At 46.3% G+C, this 19,886-nt stretch overlaps 1 protein-coding gene across 1 annotated transcript; it reads left to right on the top strand.

The window, feature by feature from the left end:
- Positions 1-310: 310 nt before the first annotated feature.
- On the top strand, positions 311-19,118 carry LOC311125462 (diacylglycerol kinase eta-like; the record flags this gene model as incomplete). The annotated part of the gene is made up of 7 exons (XM_084199512.1): positions 311-415; positions 2,929-3,061; positions 12,850-12,956; positions 13,205-13,330; positions 13,436-13,538; positions 18,537-18,699; positions 19,010-19,118. Coding segments are annotated over 7 exons (846 nt in total), but the record flags the coding sequence as incomplete, so codon positions are not given.
- Positions 19,119-19,886: the final 768 nt, after the last annotated feature.

Below are 19,886 nucleotides of genomic sequence, written 5' to 3' on the forward strand. Positions count from 1 at the left end.
ACATGAGACAGAAAGACATGAGACAGAAAGACATGAGACATACAGGACCCTTTCATTATTCATCACTCTGGTTTATCTTTCCTCACTCTCTCCTTTCCTTCTCTTCCCTTCATTTTTACTGTATTTGAGAGGGCTGAGAAAGAGCGAGAGCGAGGGAGGGAGGGGCCTAGTTCTCTTAAAGACGGAGAGTGGATCTCCCGCCGGCTCAGAGGCAGAGCAGGCAGAGGAGAGGACAGTACACTCATCTTCCCTCTCTCTCTATCTCTCTATCTCTCTATCCATCCATCCATCCATCCATCCATCCATCCAGGTGATCACTCCCTTCCGCAGGCTCATCCTCTGCGCGGAAAACAGGAAAGAGATGGAGGACTGGATCAGCTCGCTGAAGTCCGTCCAGTCCCGAGAGCATTACGAGGTAAGACCAGACCCATTCTCTGTTCTCTATAGCAACAGATCCACTGCCTGTGTGAGCTTGTGAGAGCGAGAGAGAAAGAAGCAGAGAATGAGAGAGAAGGCATGGAGAGAAGAGGGAGAAGGAGAGAGGGAAGGAGAGAAGGAAGGAGAGAGGTGGTATGGAGAGAAGAGGGAGAAGGAGAGAGGGAAGGAGAGAAGGAAGGAGAGAGGTGGTATGGAGAGAAGAGGGAGAAGGAGAAAGGGAAGGAGAGAAGGAAGGAGAGAGGTGGTATGCAGGGTGTTGCAGAAAACAATAGCTCTTTGATCTGATCATTGGCTTACTGTGTCAGTTGCTGCTGTTTAGAGTGCAGTTACTGCCATGTTTTTGTTGTTTCTTTTGGAGGTGTGTGAAAGCAGCAGGGTAGTGTGAGCAGCAGGGTAGGGTAGTGTGAGCAGCAGGGTAGTGTAGTGTGAGCAGCAGGGTAGTGTAGTGTGAGCAGCAGGGTAGTGTGAGCAGCAGGGTAGTGTAGTGTGAGCAGCAGGGTAGTGTGAGCAGCAGGGTAGTGTAGTGTGAGCAGCAGGGTAGTGTGAGCGGCAGGGTAGTGTAGTGTGAGCAGCAGGGTAGTGTAGTGTGAGCAGCAGGGTAGTGTAGTGTGAGCAGCAGGGTAGTGTAGTGTGAGCAGCAGGGTAGTGTAGTGTGAGCAGCAGGGTAGTGTAGTGTGAGCGGCAGGGTAGTGTAGTGTGAGCAGCAGGGTAGTGTAGTGTGAGCAGCAGGGTAGTGTAGTGTGAGCAGCAGGGTAGTGTAGTGTGAGCAGCAGGGTAGTGTAGTGTGAGCAGCAGGGTAGTGTAGTGTGAGCAGCAGGGTAGTGTAGTGTGAGCAGCAGGGTAGTGTGAGCAGCAGGGTAGTGTAGTGTGAGCAGCAGGGTAGTGTAGTGTGAGCACCAGGGTAGTGTGAGCAGCAGGGTAGTGTAGTGTGAGCAGCAGGGTAGTGTAGTGTACGCAGTGGATTGCATGCTCTGTAGCGTGCAGTGGACTGGAACGTCTATTTCACCCATTGAGGGTGGTCGTGGCTATCCAGCTCACAGGACACATACACACATGCACATACACACACACACACACACACACACACTGTCACACTCAGACGAGTCCCATACTCACACATGCATGCACCACACGCACACACTCAAACACACACACACACAAACATAACACCAGGCGGTGTTGTATATACGGATAGACTTTACAGGTTCTTAACTGCTAGTGTCTGTCCTACTCTCTGGGTGTCTTAGAACTCACCAGATGAAGGAAAAATGATCCCTCATATCGCTCTATAACGAACCAATGAATGTTATTACAACAGGAAGATGAGAGGCTGTTAGATATTCATGGTGAATAATAATAATCCCTGTACAATCTTCTCAAGATGTTTTTAACAGCATTGCCGATTTAGAAATGATCCGTTTTTTTTATGTTTTGCCGTGACAAGAAGCAGATATAACTGTTGTTATTGGTTGACTGCAACACTTGTCTCCAGGCAGATACAGCATATACAGTATAGTGCCAGCATTGCATATTAATGCCTTTCATTTGGGAAGGAAAGATGACATAAGATGTTTTTCCCTCTCTGCCTCTTTTCCTCTCCGCTGCAATGCACCCCAGAGCTTTAGAGTAGAGAACACAGAGCTAGAGGGTGGGGAAGCTATACTGCCATGCTGGAACCACAGGTTCCATTCTAATAGGGATGGATAGATGGTGTGTGTGTGTGTGTGTGTGTGTGTGTGTGTGTGTGTGTGTGTGTGTGTGTGTGTGTGTGTGTGTGTGTGTGTGTGTCTGTGTGTGTGTGTGTGTGTGTGTGTGTGTGTCTGTGCATGTGTGTGTGTGTGTGTGTGTGTGTGTGTGTGTCTGTGCATGTGTGTGGTATGAATAAATCCATAAGCTTATGTTAAGTAAAGTGTTTGTTATTAATGGTCAAATCTGTCTTCTATACGTTGTAAAAGTCTTCAATAAAGAAGTGAGAAAATGTCAAATAATCTCTTCAAATGCTTGGTGTATAATGTGCGTGTGTAGGTTCTATGTTGCTCACCCAAAACACCACTGAGCTGTCCAAAAACAGTGTACAGTGTACACTGCAATGCAATTTATGTTAACAATTTATGTAGCTTTTCTTTAACTATGTCTTAGTTTAAGTAAACAGTGTGAAAATGCAATCAATGTTTACTAGATGTGGAAGCCCCTTTGGATAATGTGCCGTTCCGTCTATTCAAAGTTACGGTTATTTGTGCCACACCGTTTATTGAAAATGTTACAGTCATTTGTGCAAAACCATTTATAAAAATGTTTACGGTCGTTTGTGCCACACCGTCTATTAAAAATGTTACGGTCATTTGTGCCACACCGTCTATTCTAAATGTTACGGTTATTTTGGTCAGTGTGTGTTTTTTAACGTGAGCAAAAGGGAGCCTAATGTGTGAAATATAGTACCTGACTGTCTATCCTGGTGTTGCCAACCTGATTTAACCTCTCGTTTGCCAGACAGCGCAGTTTAATGCGGAACATTTCTCAGGGATGCACAACTGGTATGCCTGCTCCCACGCACGGCCCACCTTCTGTAACGTCTGTAGGGACAGCCTCTCTGGCGTCACCTCCCACGGCCTGTCCTGCGAAGGTAAGACACGCACGCACACACACATCTCTGTTTTATCTCTCCTAACACCTCTCCTCCTCATCTATCTCTCCATCTTCTCATTACTGTGAAGATGCTGTCTTCTGTGTTTTCCTTAGTGCTGTGTGTCCCTACTGGGCTGTGGTAGTTTCCTTACCGCTGTGTGTCCCTCCTGGGCTGTGGTAGTTTCCTTACCGCTGTGTGTCCCTCCTGGGCTGTGGTACTTTCCTTAGTGCTGTGTGTCCCTCCTGGGCTGTGGTACTTTCCTTAGTGCTGTGTGTCCCTCCTGGGCTGTGGTAGTTTCCTTACCGCTGTGTGTCCCTCCTGGGCTGTGGTAGTTTCCTTACCGCTGTGAGTCCCTCCTGGGCTGTGGTAGTTTCCTTAGTGCTGTGAGTCCCTCCTGGGCTGTGGTACTTTCCTTAGTGCTGTGTGTCCCTCCTGGGCTGTGGTACTTTCCTTACCGCTGTGTGTCCCTCCTGGGCTGTGGTACTTTCCTTACCGCTGTGAGTCCCTCCTGGGCTGTGGTAGTTTCCTTACCGCTGTGTGTCCCTCCTGGGCTGTGGTACTTTCCTTAGTGCTGTGTGTCCCTCCTGGGCTGTGGTAGTTTCCTTACCGCTGTGTGTCCCTCCTGGGCTGTGGTACTTTCCTTAGTGCTGTGTGTCCCTCCTGGGCTGTGGTAGTTTCCTTAGTGCTGTGTGTCCCTCCTGGGCTGTGGTAGTTTCCTTAGTGCTGTGTGTCCCTCCTGGGCTGTGGTAGTTTCCTTAGTGCTGTGTGTCCCTCCTGGGCTGTGGTACTTTCCTTAGTGCTGTGTGTCCCTCCTGGGCTGTGGTAGTTTCCTTACCGCTGTGTGTCCCTCCTGGGCTGTGGTACTTTCCTTAGTGCTGTGAGTCCCTCCTGGGCTGTGGTAGTTTCCTTACCGCTGTGTGTCTCTCCTGGGCTGTGGTAGTTTCCTTAGTGCTGTGTGTCCCTCCTGGGCCATGGTAGTTTGAATCTCCTCTGTGTTTTCCTTAGTTCTGTGTGTCCCTCCTGGGCCATGGTAGTTTGAATCTCCTCTGTTTTTTCCTTAGTGCTGTGTGTCTCTCCTGGGCCGTGGTAGTTTGAATCTCCTCTGTGTTTTCCTTAGTGCTGTGTGTCCCTCCTGGGCCGTGGTAGTTTGAATCTCTTCTGTGTTTTCCTTAGTTCTGTGTGTCCCTCCTGGGCCGTGGTAGTTTGAATCAGTCCTGGAGAGGTGGAGGGGAGATATAGGGTTAATAGGGCTATACGATGGGGAATAGGACCTTCTTACTTATTTCTATTTCCTCCCTGTGGAGTAGAAGGTCACAACAAGCCTAAACCTTCCAGGAAGTAGGACTATAAACTCTTAGTAGGGCACGGCTGGGGGCGGTTCAATTTAACTATGCAGTCAATACCACTTTATGATATTATTTCCCTTCGGATCGATTAAGAATAGTAGAGCAGAGCAGTGCAGGAGCTGAATGATAGGGGATTGGTGTATTGGCTGGAGAAGTGAGGTGTGGGTTGAGAAGATCTTACGATATGTCGTGACCTCTCTGCTGGCTAGCCTAGTGGGTAGTGTCCTCTCTGCTGGCTAGCCTAGTGGGTAGTGTCCTCTCTGCTGGCTAGCCTAGTGGGTAGTGTCCTCTCTGCTGGCTAGCCTAGTGGGTAGTGTCCTCTCTGCTGGCTAGCCTAGTGTGTAGTGTCCTCTCTGCTGACTAGCCTAGTGTGTAGTGTCCTCTCTGCTGACTAGCCTAGTGTGTAGTGTCCTCTCTGCTGGCTAGCGTAGTGTGTAGTGAGCGTCCTCTCTGCTGGCTAGCGTAGTGTGTAGTGTCCTCTCTGCTGACTAGCCTAGTGTGTAGTGTCCTCTCTGCTGGCTAGCCTAGTGGGTAGTGTCCTCTCTGCTGGCTAGCCTAGTGGGTAGTGACCTCTCTGCTGGCTGACCTAGTGTGTAGTGTCCTCTCTGCTGGCTAGCCTAGTGTGTAGTGTCCTCTCTGCTGGCTAGCCTAGTGGGTAGTGTCCTCTCTGCTGGCTAGCCTAGTGGGTAGTGTCCTCTCTGCTGGCTAGCCTAGTGGGTAGTGTCCTCTCTGCTGGCTAGCCTAGTGGGTAGTGTCCTCTCTGCTGGCTAGCCTAGTGGGTAGTGTCCTCTCTGCTGGCTAGCCTAGTGTGTAGTGACCTCTCTGCTGGCTAGCCTAGTGGGTAGTGTCCTCTCTGCTGGCTAGCCTAGTGGGTAGTGTCCTCTCTGCTGGCTAGCCTAGTGTGTAGTGTCCTCTCTGCTGACTAGCCTAGTGTGTAGTGTCCTCTCTGCTGGCTAGCGTAGTGTGTAGTGAGCGTCCTCTCTGCTGGCTAGCATAGTGTGTAGTGAGCGTCCTCTCTGCTGGCTAGCGTAGTGTGTAGTGAGCGTCCTCTCTGCTGGCTAGCGTAGTGTGTAGTGTCCTCTCTGCTGACTAGCCTAGTGTGTAGTGTCCTCTCTGCTGGCTAGCCTAGTGTGTAGTGTCCTCTCTGCTGGCTAGCCTAGTGGGTAGTGTCCTCTCTGCTGGCTAGCCTAGTGGGTAGTGTCCTCTCTGCTGGCTAGCCTAGTGGGTAGTGTCCTCTCTGCTGGCTAGCCTAGTGTGTAGTGTCCTCTCTGCTGACTAGCCTAGTGTGTAGTGTCCTCTCTGCTGGCTAGCCTAGTGGGTAGTGTCCTCTCTGCTGGCTAGCGTAGTGTGTAGTGAGCGTCCTCTCTGCTGGCTAGCCTAGTGTGTAGTGTCCTCTCTGCTGACTAGCCTAGTGTGTAGTGTCCTCTCTGCTGGCTAGCCTAGTGTGTAGTGTCCTCTCTGCTGGCTAGCGTAGTGTGTAGTGAGCGTCCTCTCTGCTGGCTAGCGTAGTGTGTAGTGTCCTCTCTGCTGACTAGCCTAGTGTGTAGTGTCCTCTCTGTTGGCTGACCTAGTGTGTAGTGTCCTCTCTGCTGGCTAGCCTAGTGTGTAGTGACCTCTCTGCTGGCTGACCTAGTGTGTAGTGTCCTCTCTGCTGGCTAGCCTAGTGTGTAGTGTCCTCTCTGCTGGCTAGCCTAGTGTGTAGTGTCCTCTCTGCTGGCTAGCGTAGTGTGTAGTGTCCTCTCTGCTGGCTAGCGTAGTGTGTAGTGTCCTCTCTGCTGACTTGCCTAATGTGTAGTGTCCTCTCTGCTGGCTAGCCTAGTGTGTAGTGTCCTCTCTGCTGGCTAGCGTAGTGTGTAGTGTCCTCTCTGCTGGCTAGCGTAGTGTGTAGTGACCTCTCTGTTGGCTGACCTAGTGTGTAGTGACCTCTCTGCTGGCTAGTGTAGTGTGTAGTGTCCTCTCTGCTGGCTAGCCTAGTGTGTAGTGTCCTCTCTGCTGGCTAGCCTAGTGTGTAGTGACCTCTCTGCTGGCTGACCTAGTGTGTAGTGTCCTCTCTGCTGGCTAGCCTAGTGTGTAGTGTCCTCTCTGCTGGCTAGCCTAGTGTGAGAGGCTAATGATAACCCATCAATTGCTCTAAAATGAAGGGCTTCCTCCTTGAAGTCTCCTCAAAGGCTTTTATGGCTGTGTGTGACCGTGTGTGTGTGTGTGTGTCTGTTAACACATGCTTAATGGTTCCAGATGATGTGGAACGTTAGACTCACAACGTCTACGTTAGATACACACACACACACAACAACACACACACACACAATACACACACGATCACTCACAACACACACATGCTAGGCTAAGTAGCATGAGAAGAATATACAGATGGTTTTCATTATGGTTGTCTGACGCCCTGTATGAAACCAGGATGTGGTGTATAAATAGGACTGGTACGTAAATGGTTGGTTGCAATGTTCCTTCACAGCCGAGGTGTGGACAGACAGAGCCTAGTGGAACAATAGCAGTTGCGTCATTCCACACTTGTCCCTGTAGTTTTAATACAGTGTTGATTTAACAGGTTAATTAGTGATATGTGGTAGGGACAAATCATATACTGTCTGTCATCTGTTACTGTTAGGGGGAAAAACGTAAGAGTCCTACTATTCAGAGGCACTGTGTGTGTGTGTGTGTGTGTGTGTGTGTGTGTGTGTGTGTGTGTGTGTGTGTGTGTGTGTGTGTGTGTGTGTGTGTGTGTGAGGCCGTCAGGCAGTAAAGGGTGTTTCTCTCTCGCTCTCTGCCTCTTTCAGTCTGGGTGACTGGCCATTGAGAGCCAACTACTCATTATCTGAGAGAGAGGCAAAGATATGGAGAGGAGAGAGAGGGGGAGAGAGAGAGGTGGAGAGAGAGGGGGAGAGAGGGGGGGAGAGAGAGGGGGAGAGAGAGAGAAGGGTGAGGCAGAGGGAGAGAGAGCGAAAGAGGGTGGGAGAGAGAGAGAGAAAGGGAGAGCTAACTATTCTCTGACACAACCTCTCATTACTGCAGTATATCATCACCCCATTGTTCCAGTCTCCTCTGCAGCCTGACTGTCTGAACCAGGACGGGCCAACCCTCCTCCTTACCCATGCTTTCGCTCCAGCACTGCTCTAACACACATCTGATTGGGCTACTTTAATCAGCTGCTCATCGGGACCTTAATTAGCTAGTGAGAGTAGTGTTGAAACGAAAGCCTGCACACCCAGTAGCTCTCCAGATCAGAAGAAGGGTTGGCCTTCTTGGCACGTGCCCCGGGGCATATGAACACGTCATAAGCCATGGCAAATATGTAGAATTGCAGGAAATTTGCTTTAAAACTGTATAATTTTCTCAATTCAGTTGCAGGAAATGTGATGTTTTCAAGAAAACTAACAAAAAATGTTTCCCAAATCCGGTCTAGGGCAGGGGTATTCAAATCCATGCATGGAGGTCTGGACTACTGCTGTTTTTCTGTTCATTCATATCATCAACCTGGTGTCCCATGTCTAAATCAGTCCTTGATTAGAGTGGAAGACTGAAAATCAGAAGTTGAACTGGCTTCGAGGTCCAGATTTGAATGTTCCTGGAGAGCTACATTTTTACATTTTAGTAATTTAGCAGACGCTCTTATCCAAAGCGATTTACAGTTAGTGAGTGCATACATTTTCATACTGGCCCCCCGTGGGAAACGAACCCACAACCCTGGCGTTGCAAACGCCATGCTCTACCAACTGAGCTACACGGGACCAGTCAAGCTACCCTCCTGTAGGTTTTCGCTCCAAACCCAGATGTTGCTAACCTGATTCATCTTATCAACCTGCTAATTATTAGAATCAGGTGTGCTAGATTAGGGTTGGAGCAAAAACTTACAGGACGGTAGCTCTCCAGGAACAGGGTTGGGCAGTCCTGGTCTAGGGTATCGATCATTAGATTTTTTAAATTTATTTTTTAACTAGGCGAGTCAGTTAAGAACAAATTCTTATTTACAATGACGGCCTACCAAAAGGCAAAAGTCCTCCTGCGAGGACGGGGGCTGGGATTAAAAAAATAAATATATATAAATATAGGACCAAACACACATCACAACAAGAGAGACAACACAACACTACATAAAGAGAGACCTAAGACAACAACAACACATGGCAGCAACCCAACATGAAAACAACATGGTAGCAACACAACATGGCAGCAGCACAACATGGTAGCAACACAAGACATGGTACGAACATTATTGGGCACAGACAACAGCACAAAGGGCAAGAAGGTAGAGACAACAATACATCACACGAAGCAGCCACAACTGTCAGTAAGAGTGTCCATGATTGAGTCTTTGAATGAAGAGATGGAGATAAAACTGTCCAGTTTGAGTGTTTTTTGCAGCTCGTTCCAGCCGCGAGCTGCAGCGAACTGGAAAGAGGAGCGACCCAGGGATATGTGCTTCTTCTGATTCATTTTGATTGCATTGCTGTGGCTTTATTAAAGAATGACTGAAATAATACATAGGTGTTACAGTACTCATGTGGCTCTGGTTCTGAGTAGCATTAAGCTTTTGCAATGAACATCTCCTTTTTGGGACATTGGACCATGTGCCAATCTGTCTTTCAATTGATAATGCAACACATATTGTCAGTAGTGGTGCGTGGGTAAAATCACTGGGGAAGCCAAACCAGAAACAAAAGCCATATTACAACCTATATGTTGTGATAATTGCGTTGTTTTCTCTATAACCTGTTAGTTCATATGCCTTCCGACCGTGATATATATGCCTAAAGGCCGAGACAATAAGAAGACGCAGTGGCAGAATACATTCAACCACACCTTTGTTTCGTCACAAAACCGGAGTGCAACCTCTGTCCAGGGAAGTCCACAAAGCATATTGCATGTAACAGACAGTTACATGACCTACAGCATGGTCAAGCAAGTTAATGTTTCCGACATTTTTGGAACACTAAACAACTACTGATTTAGAACCACGGAGAGTTACCGCAAGTCGCAAAGAAAACAGGAGCTGCCTCCACTATTCCAGCACTATTTCAACTTCAACATTTCAACATCATCAAATCAACTATGCCTAGTTTAATACAGTGACAACTAAAAACATACCAAAAACAATTCAGTCCAATCAACGTATGCTAAATATGATGTGACTGTCCATGGTTCTGATTTCTGTGTGTGTGTGTGTGTGTGTGCGCGTTCGTGCACGGAGAACATGTTTCCACTGCTCCAGAGTGATGGTGAGCTTTACACCCCTCCAGCCGACGCTTGGCATTGCGTATGGTGATCTTAGGCTTGTGTGCGGCTGCTCGGCCATGGAAACCCATTTCATGAAGCTCCCGACGAACAGTTATTGTGCTGACGTTGCTTCCAGAGGCAGTTTGAAACTCGGTAGTGAGTTTTGCAACCGAGGACAGACGATTTTTACACGCTACACGCTTCAGCACTCGGCGGTCCCGTTCTGTTAGCTTGTGTGGCCTACCACTTTGCGGTTGAGCTGTTGTTGCTCCTAGACGTTTCCACTTCACAATAACAGCACTTACATTTGACCGGGGCAACTCTAGCAGGGGAGACATTTGACAAACTGACTTGTTGGAAAGGTGGCATCCTATGACGGTTCCACGTTGAAAGTCACTGAGCTCTTCAGTAAGGCCATTCTACTGCCAATGTTTGTCTATGGAGATTGCATAGCTATGTGCTTGATTTTATACACCTGTCAGCAACGTGTGTGGCTGAAATAGCCGAATCCACCAATCTAAAGGGGTGTCCACATACTTTTGTATATATAGTGTACGTTCAGCCTAATGCGAATTGATGGAAAATAATGACACACAGAGAGATGAAAGATATATTATTTTATATGAGAGAGAGAGAGAGAGAGAGAGAGAGAGAGAGAGAGAGAGAGAGAGAGAGAGAGAGAGAGAGAGAGAGAGAGAGAGACAGAGAGAGACAGAGAGAGAGAGAGAGAGAGAGAGAGAGAGAGAGAGACTTTAAGTGGTGAGAACAGCTAGACAGACAGTTTCACAGCAATCAGAGATGCTTCTGTTTCACTTCAATTTCCTGCACCGGACGATCGATAGGAATTGATGAGTGCCACTCACACACACCAACCATCCTCTGGCTACAAATAGTCTGAAACCACGTAACTGATCTCTCTCAAAACAAACATCTCATATCCGTCTGCAATCAATGTTTCCCTAATGTAACTCTAAATCCTGTTAGTGAACATTTAGTAGAACATTTAGTAACATTAAGAGAACACAATACTGTTTATCACTGTCTGCCAATGGCAAGGAGTGGCTCTGGCCAATTAGTCTTGGTTTCCCGGTGTGTGTTTCTGTGTGTGTGTGTGTGTGTGTGTTTGCAAGTCCGCACGTGCCTGCACGCGTGCATGTGTCCTTATCTGAGTGTTGTTTCAGTGGAACTTTCCAAGTCCAGTCATTTTTCATGGTTGGTTGTTAAGTGCCCCCTCATCTATAATGAATATACATTATGGGCCCACTCCACTCACTTTGGTGACCACTCACTTTGGTGGCCAGATATCATTTACATTTTTAGTTCATTCTTATGCAAAGCCACTCACAATGAGTGCCTTTCCGATCGGCCCTCATATATAGACTGTACTGTATATATGCAGAGATTACAGTGGGTTACAGTCTCTCTCTCACTTAGGGTGCTAGGGTTTTACAGCTCATTGTTTTGAGCGGCCTGAGAGCAGACTGTATGTTCCATGCCTCTGACTCTTGCATTCCCTGTGATGGTGATGTATTTAAATGCAGTGGTTCCTAAAATATGCCTTATTTGGTAGTGTGGTAACAATAGGCACTCTCTGGTACTTAAGTAAACAAAAAAATTAGCTTATTGATGAATCTATAGGTACTGCGTTACCTCGTAAAAACCGGACAATTTTAGTAAGGTAAAATGAAGTGCTACCCTGGTAGTGTAACAGTGTCAGTGTGTTAGCCTGCTGGTGGTTCCAGGGTGGTCAGTGTGTTAGCCTGCTGGTGGTTCCAGGGTGGTCAGTGTGTTAGCCTGCTGGTGGTTCCAGGGTGATCAGTGTGTTAGCCTTCTGGTGGTTCCAGGGTGGTCAGTGTGTTAGCCTGCTGGTGGTTCCAGGGTGGTCAGTGTGTTAGCCTGCTGGTGGTTCCAGGGTGATCAGTGTGTTAGCCTGCTGGTGGTTCCAGGGTGATCAGTGTGTTAGCCTGCTGGTGGTTCCAGGGTGGTCAGTGTGTTAGCCTGCTGGTGGTTCCAGGGTGATCAGTGTGTTAGCCTGCTGGTGGTTCCAGGGTGATCAGTGTGTTAGCCTGCTGGTGGTTCCAGGGTGATCAGTGTGTTAGCCTGCTGATGGTTCCAGGGTGATCAGTATGTTAGCCTGCTGGTGGTTCCAGGGTGATCAGTGTGTTAGCCTGCTGGTGGTTCCAGGGTGATCAGTGTGTTAGCCTGCTGGTGGTTCCAGGGTGGTCAGTGTGTTAGCCTGCTGGTGGTTCCAGGGTGATCAGTGTGTTAGCCTGCTGGTGGTTCCAGGGTGATCAGTGTGTTAGCCTGCTGGTGGTTCCAGGGTGATCAGTGTGTTAGCCTGCTGATGGTTCCAGGGTGATCAGTATGTTAGCCTGCTGGTGGTTCCAGGGTGATCAGTGTTTTAGCCTGCTGGTGGTTCCAGGGTGATCAGTGTGTTATCCTGCTGGTGGTTCCAGGGTGATCAGTGTGTTATCCTGCTGGTGGTTCCAGGGTGATCAGTGTGTTAGCCTGCTGGTGGTTCCAGGGTGATCAGTGTGTTATCCTGCTGGTGGTTCCAGGGTGATCAGTGTGTTAGCCTGCTGGTGGTTCCAGGGTGATCAGCTATGGCTTTAACACTGTAATCCTCTAGTCTAGGACATTAGAGTGCTGTAGGCATATAGAGCGTGCACACACACACACACACAACACACACACACACACACACACACACACACACAACACACACACACAACACACACACACAACACACACACACACACACACACACACACAACACACACACACAACACACACACACACACACACACAACACACACATTTGGTTAGTGTAGAACATAGAGGTAAGAGTTAAGTGGATTGGCTGTGATCCTCTAGGGCTGTCTTCTTTATGTCTGTGACACACAGGCATAAGGCAAAATGGCAGATAGTCTGAGAGAGCAGGCTTAGGATGAAGCTCAGTCACCGGAACAGTCCGTGCTCTCGCTGCGCATTTAGACACCAACTCGTCAGGCAGTGCTGGGGACTGAAAATCAGTGTGTGTGTGTGTGTGTGTGTGTGTGTGTGTTTGGTTAGTGTTTATCAGGCTGTGTTACATTCTGGTGAACCCACTCTCATCAGCCTTTCTCATTGTAGTGTAGAACATGATGCACCATGTTGTTGTTGTTGTTGTTGAATAACGAGGTGTGATTGTTGTTGGTGTTTGTCTTCCAGTGTGTAAATTCAAAGCTCACAAGCGTTGTGCCGTCAGGGCCACCAACAACTGCAAATGGACCACACTGGCCTCCATAGGGAAAGACATCATCGAGGATGAGGATGGGGTGAGTGTGTGTGTGTGTGTGCGTATATTCGTGTATATCTGTGTTTGTGTGTGTGTGTACATGCTTATCTGTGTGTGTGTGTGTGTGTGTGTGTGTGTGTGTGTGTGTGTGTGTGTATGTTTGTGTACATGCGTGTGTGTGTATGTGTGTCAGCAACAGATAGAGTAAGAAGGTAGAAAATAGAATCATATATTTCTGTACTGATGTATGTTGTACCTGACTGACTCGCTGTCATCTCTGTCTCGTAGATCGCCATGCCCCACCAGTGGCTGGAGGGAAACCTGCCGGTTAGTGCCAAGTGTGCCGTGTGTGACAAGACGTGTGGCAGCGTGCTCCGACTGCAGGACTGGCGCTGTCTCTGGTGCAAGGCCATGGTGTGTGTATGTGGGGAGTGTGTGTGTGTGTGTGTGTGTGTGTGTGTGTGTGTGTGTGTGGGGGGTGTGTGTGTGTAGTAACACTAACTCTCTGTGTTATTCTAGGTACACACAGTGTGTATGGACCTGTACCCCAGGAAATGTCCCCTGGGTCAGTGTAAAGTCTCCATTATCCCTCCAACTGCCCTCAACAGCATCGACTCTGACGGTACACACACACACACACACACACACACACACACACGTGTACACACACATACACACACACGCGCGCACACACACGTGCACACACACACATACACACACACGCACACACACACGCATCCACACACACACACACGCTCACACACACGCACACACACACACACACACACACACACAAGCACTCACACACACACACCAACACACAACTTGTTTGCTCCCACCCGTGTGTGTGTGAGTGTGCTTGCGTGTGCCAGGAAATTGTGAGTGGGTGTTTTATTGACAGGTGTATAAAGAGCTATTTCAGGCTGGGGCAAACACACACACACACACATACGCATACACACATACACACACACACATACATACACACACACATACGCACACACACACATACACACACACACATACACACACACGCACACACACACATACACACACACATACGCACACACAAACAGAGTAGGGAGAGGCTGATTGTGTCTGGTTCACGCTAACTACACTGTTAAAGTGCTTCGTAACACCAAAAACGTGAAGGAGACGAAACCTTAACTTTGCTGGTGTATTGAAACACATCATCCTGAGATGTTTTGAAACATTACATGGTGTGTTGTAACCAACCTGATCTCATAGTTTCACTTCGGAATTTGCCAAAATTGGATGAACATTGATTTTTTACCCATTAATTCTGTGTGGTTACAGGGTTAATTCCGCATGGTTACAGGGTTAATTCTGCGTGGTTACAGGGTTCATTCATCGTGGTTACAGGGTTAATTCCGTGTGGTTACAGGGTTAATTCCACGTGGTTACAGGGTTAATTCCACGTGGTTACAGGGTTAATTCCACGTGGTTACAGGGTTAATTCCGTGTGGTTACAGGGTTAATTCCACGTGGTTACAGGGTTAATTCCACGTGGTTACAGGGTTAATTCCGTGTGGTTACAGGGTTAATTATGCGTGGTTACAGGGTTAATTCCGTGTGGTTACAGGGTTAAAACATTAACAACTCACAGGGTTAGTTTTAGGTATTCATTCTGAGTGGTTAAGGTTTAGGCTATTGTTTGGGGAAGGCCTAAAACAAAATAAAGAAAAACAATAAGGCTGTTTTCAATTATCATCAAGTACTCTCCCTGCTTGCATGAATACTGTGAACTGCAATGGCGCGGTGGTTTAAGCAGTGGGCTCAAGCTCTGTGCCTCATGAGTTCAAGCCCAGTGCTGCATTTTTGTTGTGAGCGCCGACGAAGGCATATATCGACATCCTCAAGACCTTTTCAAACGTCCGGAATTGACGGCTCTTTCTTGTGACCAGCCTAGTTGTAACCAATGACATATATAAATCCTGGATGGCTGACGCTTTGTATTGGCCATTGAGAGGCTTTTAAGCCACCAGTCAGCCATATTCACACTAATCTGTCTAAACAAAGCATAGACATTTTTGGGTGGAATTAAAAATATATATATATCTCCACAGAACCGTATCATCAATCAATATTTAGGCTATAAACCATTTGTATTTCTTAACCATTTGATTGTATGAGAAACACTTTTGTTGCTGCCTTTTACATGCCCTAAAACCCCAACAAGTGTTTTCTCACCACTCCCTTAACAACACCAATATTCAGATTGAAGAACCACTTTGGGTGTTTTAAGAGTACTTATATTCTGTTTCATCACTTACATTGGGTTTACATTCCAACACCCTACAAACACCAGACCTCAGGTTAGATGCACTACTTTCCATGTTTATATTACGTAATCATGGTGTTTTGAGACTTTCTATTTTGACTATCATGGTGTTTTGAGTCTTTCTATTTTGACTATCATGGTGTTTTGTGTCTTTCTATTTTGACTATCATGGTGTTTTGAGTCTTTCTATTTTGACTATCATGGTGTTTTGAGTCTTTCTATTTTGACTATCATGGTGTTTTGTGTCTTTCTATTTTGACTATACATTTTACATTTTAGTCATTTAGCAGATCCTCTTATCCAGAGCGACTTACAGTTAGTGAGTTCAGACATAATTTTTTTATTTTTCATACTGGCACCCCGTGGGAATCGAACCCACAACTGACCTACATCCCTGCCGGCCATTCCCTCCCCTACCCTGGACGACGCTGGGCCAATTGTGCGCCGCCCCATGGGTCTCCCGGTCGCAGCCGGCTACGACAGAGCCTGTATTCGAAACCAGGATCTCTAGTGGCACAGCTAGCACTGCGATGCAGTGCCTTAGACCACTGCGCCACTCGGGAGACCGACTATAAATATAGAATAGAATAGAAATAGAAAATAGAAAGACTCAAAACACCATGTTTTGAGTCTTTCTATTTTGACTATCATGGTGTTTTGAGTCTTTCTATATTGAATAGAAATATAGAATAGAAATATGAAATAGAAAGACTCAAAACACCATGGTTTGAGTCTTTCTATTTTTGACTATCATGGTGTTATGAGTTTTTCTATTTTGACTATAAATATAGAATAGAATAGAAATATAAAATAGACTCAAAACACCATGTTTTCTGTCTTTCTATTTTGACTATCATGGTGTTTTGAGTCTTTCTATTTTGACTATGATGGTGTTTTGAGTCTTTCTATTTTGACTATCATGGTGTTTGAGTCTTTCTATTTTGACTGTATGGTGTTTGAGTCTTTCTATTTTGACTATCATGGTGTTTTGAGTCTTTCTATATTGAATAGAAATATAGAATATAATAGAAATATGAAATAGAAAGACTCAAAACACCATGTTTTCTGTCTTTCTATTTTGACTATCATGGTGTTTTGAGTCTTTCTATTTTGACAAGCATGTTGTTTTGAGTCTTTATTTTTTGACTATCATGGTATTTTGAGTCTTTCTATTTTGACTATCATGGTGTTTTGTGTCTTTCTATTTTGACTATGATGATGTTTTGAGTCTTTCTATTTTGACTATCATGGTGTTTTGAGTCTTTCTATTTTGACTATGATGGTGTTTTGAGTCTTTCTATTTTTACTATGATGGTGTTTTGAGTCTTTCTATTTTGACTATGATGGTGTTTTGAGTCTTTCTATTTTGACTATGATGATGTTTTGAGTCTTTCTATTTTGACTATCATGGTGTTTTGAGTCTTTCTATTTTGACAGTGTAGGAAAGATAATGGGAGAAGAAAGGTGGATCAAGAGCAGAGAGGGATGAGAAGATGAGAGGAGTTTGAGCTAGGAAACTCTACTCCTCCCTCTATTCTCCCCTCTCTCTCTCTCTCTCTCTTCCCTCTCCTCTATCTCTCCATATCTCCCCATTGCTTCCCCTCTCCATCTTTTCCTCTCCTCTTTCTTCCAAATATCTTTCCCTCGCTCTCTTCCATGTCTCAAGCACCCCCTATCCACCCACCCACCCCTCCCCTCCCCTCTTCACATGCCAGGATTCCCCCTCGCCCCAGTACGGGCTTGAGAGAGCTGTAATCTAATTGGCTGCTGGCTGACTGTGGCACGTGCTGGAACGTAGTGACTTTCATCTCCTCCCTCCTCTCCATCTCCTTCCCCATCCACTTCCCCCTCTCCTTCTCTCCCATCTGATCCACCGCTGACAAGATCAGAGAAAGAGAAGATGGGAAAGAGAGAGAGAGAGAGAAAGAGAGTTAGAGATAGAAAAATGGAATGGAAGAGAGACAAAAAGAGAGGGGGGATAGAGAGGCAACGAGATGTGGATGTGGAGAGGGGGATTAAAGAGAGGGGGGATAGAGAGATAGAGGCAATGAGATGTGGAGGATGGAGACAGCAAAGGACAAAGAGAGGGAGAGAGGAGAAAATAATGACAGAAAGAAAGAGGGAGAGGTGAGAAGAAAGAGAGAATGAGAGTGTTGATGGCAGGGCCCCAGGGGACTGTCACCATCCCACCAGCACACTCTCTCTCTCTCTCTCACTCACGCACTCACACACACACACACTTTCTCTTTCTCACACACACACACACACACTCTCTCTCTCTCTTTCTGACACACACACTCTCTCTCACACATACACACCCACACAGACTTACATTTACATTTACATTTTAGTCATTTAGCAGACGCTCTTATCCAGAGCGACTTACAGTTAGTGAATACATATTTTTATTTTTTTCATACTGGTCCCCCGTGGGAATCGAACCCACAACCCTGGCGTTGCAAACGCCATGCTCTATCAACTGAGCTACATCCCTGCCGGCCATTCCCTCCCCTACCCTGGACAACGCTAGGCCAATTGTGCGCTGCCCATGAGTCTCCCGGTCGCGGCCGGCTGCGACAGAGCCTGGACTTAGAGCCTTTTCACACAGAGTGATGTTGACATACTGAACAGGGGTATATGATGCATCCTATAAAGGCTCATCGTCTGCAGTGTGTTCCCGCTTAGAATGTGTGCTAATACTGTGCATACCACATACACGTGCCCAGCCTGACTCAGTATTGTGATGCCTAATCAAACACACACACACACACGCACACACACAAACACACACACACACACACACTTAAACACACACACACACACACTTTGATGCTTTGATGATGTAGCAGTGTGTGGGTGTTATGATACGGTAGTTAATGGGTACTCCCAGTACAGCAGATAGCAGAATCTCTATTTTATTTCCATCTGTCCATCTTCTCACATCTCTTCCATTAGTCACTCTGGCAGGGATCAGAGTCTAGATACTGTCATTGTTAACACATCTTCTCTTGGATTCGACAGTGATGGTGAAAAACAATGTGATGAACAGTTCTACATTTAACTGATCCTGATGTCCTATCTATTTCCATCTACAATAGTTCCAGTTATCAGATCATTCTGAACTATAATAGGGTTGCATTTATTTATTTTTATTTTTTACTATAATGGGAAGGTACTGTTAATATTTGAGCACAGATCCATCCGTCCATCCATCCATCCATTCATTCACTAATCAATCCATTCATCCATTCATCCATTCATCCATTCATTCATTCATTCATTCATGTAATAACTGTTATTTTGTGTATTTGTGATCAGGCTTCTGGAAGGCCACCTGTCCCCCGTCCTGCGCCAGTCCTCTGCTGGTCTTTGTCAACTCCAAGAGCGGAGACAACCAAGGGGTTAAATTCCTACGACGTTTCAAGCAGCTCCTCAACCCTGCTCAGGTCTTTGACCTGGTCAACGGAGGACCATATCTAGGGTGAGTCAGCTTGGTTTGCTCCTGCTTATGGAAACCATGTGACATCGGTAGCTGGTTAGCTGTGCGCTAGTTGCATCCATTGTGCGAGTGAATTAACCCTTCCTAAGACCAAGAAGTAGACAGTGTCTGTGGCCTTAGCTCAAACAAGACCATGGTTTTGGTAGTGCGGTTGGTTAGAAGGCTGTTTGGTGGGTGACTAGTGTTGAGTGCAGAGGGTCCCTGGTTGGTGCCCGGATTGGGACAGAACACGGAAAGAAATCAATGCAGTTCCATGACTCTGACACTATGACCATTCCTCTGTGTGCTCCAGGCTGCGTCTCTTTCAGAAGTTCGATAACTTCCGGATCCTGGTGTGCGGAGGGGATGGGAGTGTAGGCTGGGTTCTCTCTGAGATTGACAAACTCAACCTCCACAAACAGGTGATACACAATACACACACACTATGTTTGACAGATGTAGGATCTTAATTTGACCAGTATTGTCACAGCAAAATAATCCTGCAGCAACAGGATTTGTCCATCATGTTGCTTGATCAGTGGCTATGGCTATTAGCTGGCCAAAAGTGGGCTATGTGAAAGTGCAATATTAATATAATATAATGTTAATATAACCGTGTGTTAGTACGAGTTTTCAGTGAATTTATGTAAATCACAAAGCTCATCTGCATTTCCTGCAGTGCAGAAAGATTCTCAGCTACAAAAGAATGATCAAATTAAGATCCAACATCTGTACATGCACGCTAATAATTCTATATTAAACTGATTATGGGAGAACGCTGAGTATGGCATTAGTTATGTAAACACTTTACTCTGCTTATCTTAATCAGCGTGAGGTCATAATCAAAGTAAGCGTATGCTGATTAAAACACCTGGTTTTCTGAGCAATCTTTAGAATTATTAGAACATGTAAACACCTTAATCAGAGTTCCAGGGGTGTATTTGATCTGCTCATGTGGCAGCACCAGCAGCACAAGCCTCCCTCTTATGTGTGAGTGAAGTGAGTTTGGAAAAAACTGAAAGTATGCATCTTCGAAATAGTTTTCACATACAAACTTTATATGTCCAAACTCAGAATCAAATAGGATTCCCAAAAATAACAGGGTCTCTGTGGTAGAACACTTATTTTGATTGGAGATTTTCTGCATTTGCAAAGTCCCATCAGGTAGCCTGATTTCAGATGTGTCCATG

The sequence above is a fragment of the Coregonus lavaretus genome (assembly GCF_964263955.1).
Source record: "Coregonus lavaretus genome assembly, contig: HAP1_SCAFFOLD_8643, whole genome shotgun sequence".
NCBI classification, from domain to species: domain Eukaryota; kingdom Metazoa; phylum Chordata; class Actinopteri; order Salmoniformes; family Salmonidae; genus Coregonus; species Coregonus lavaretus.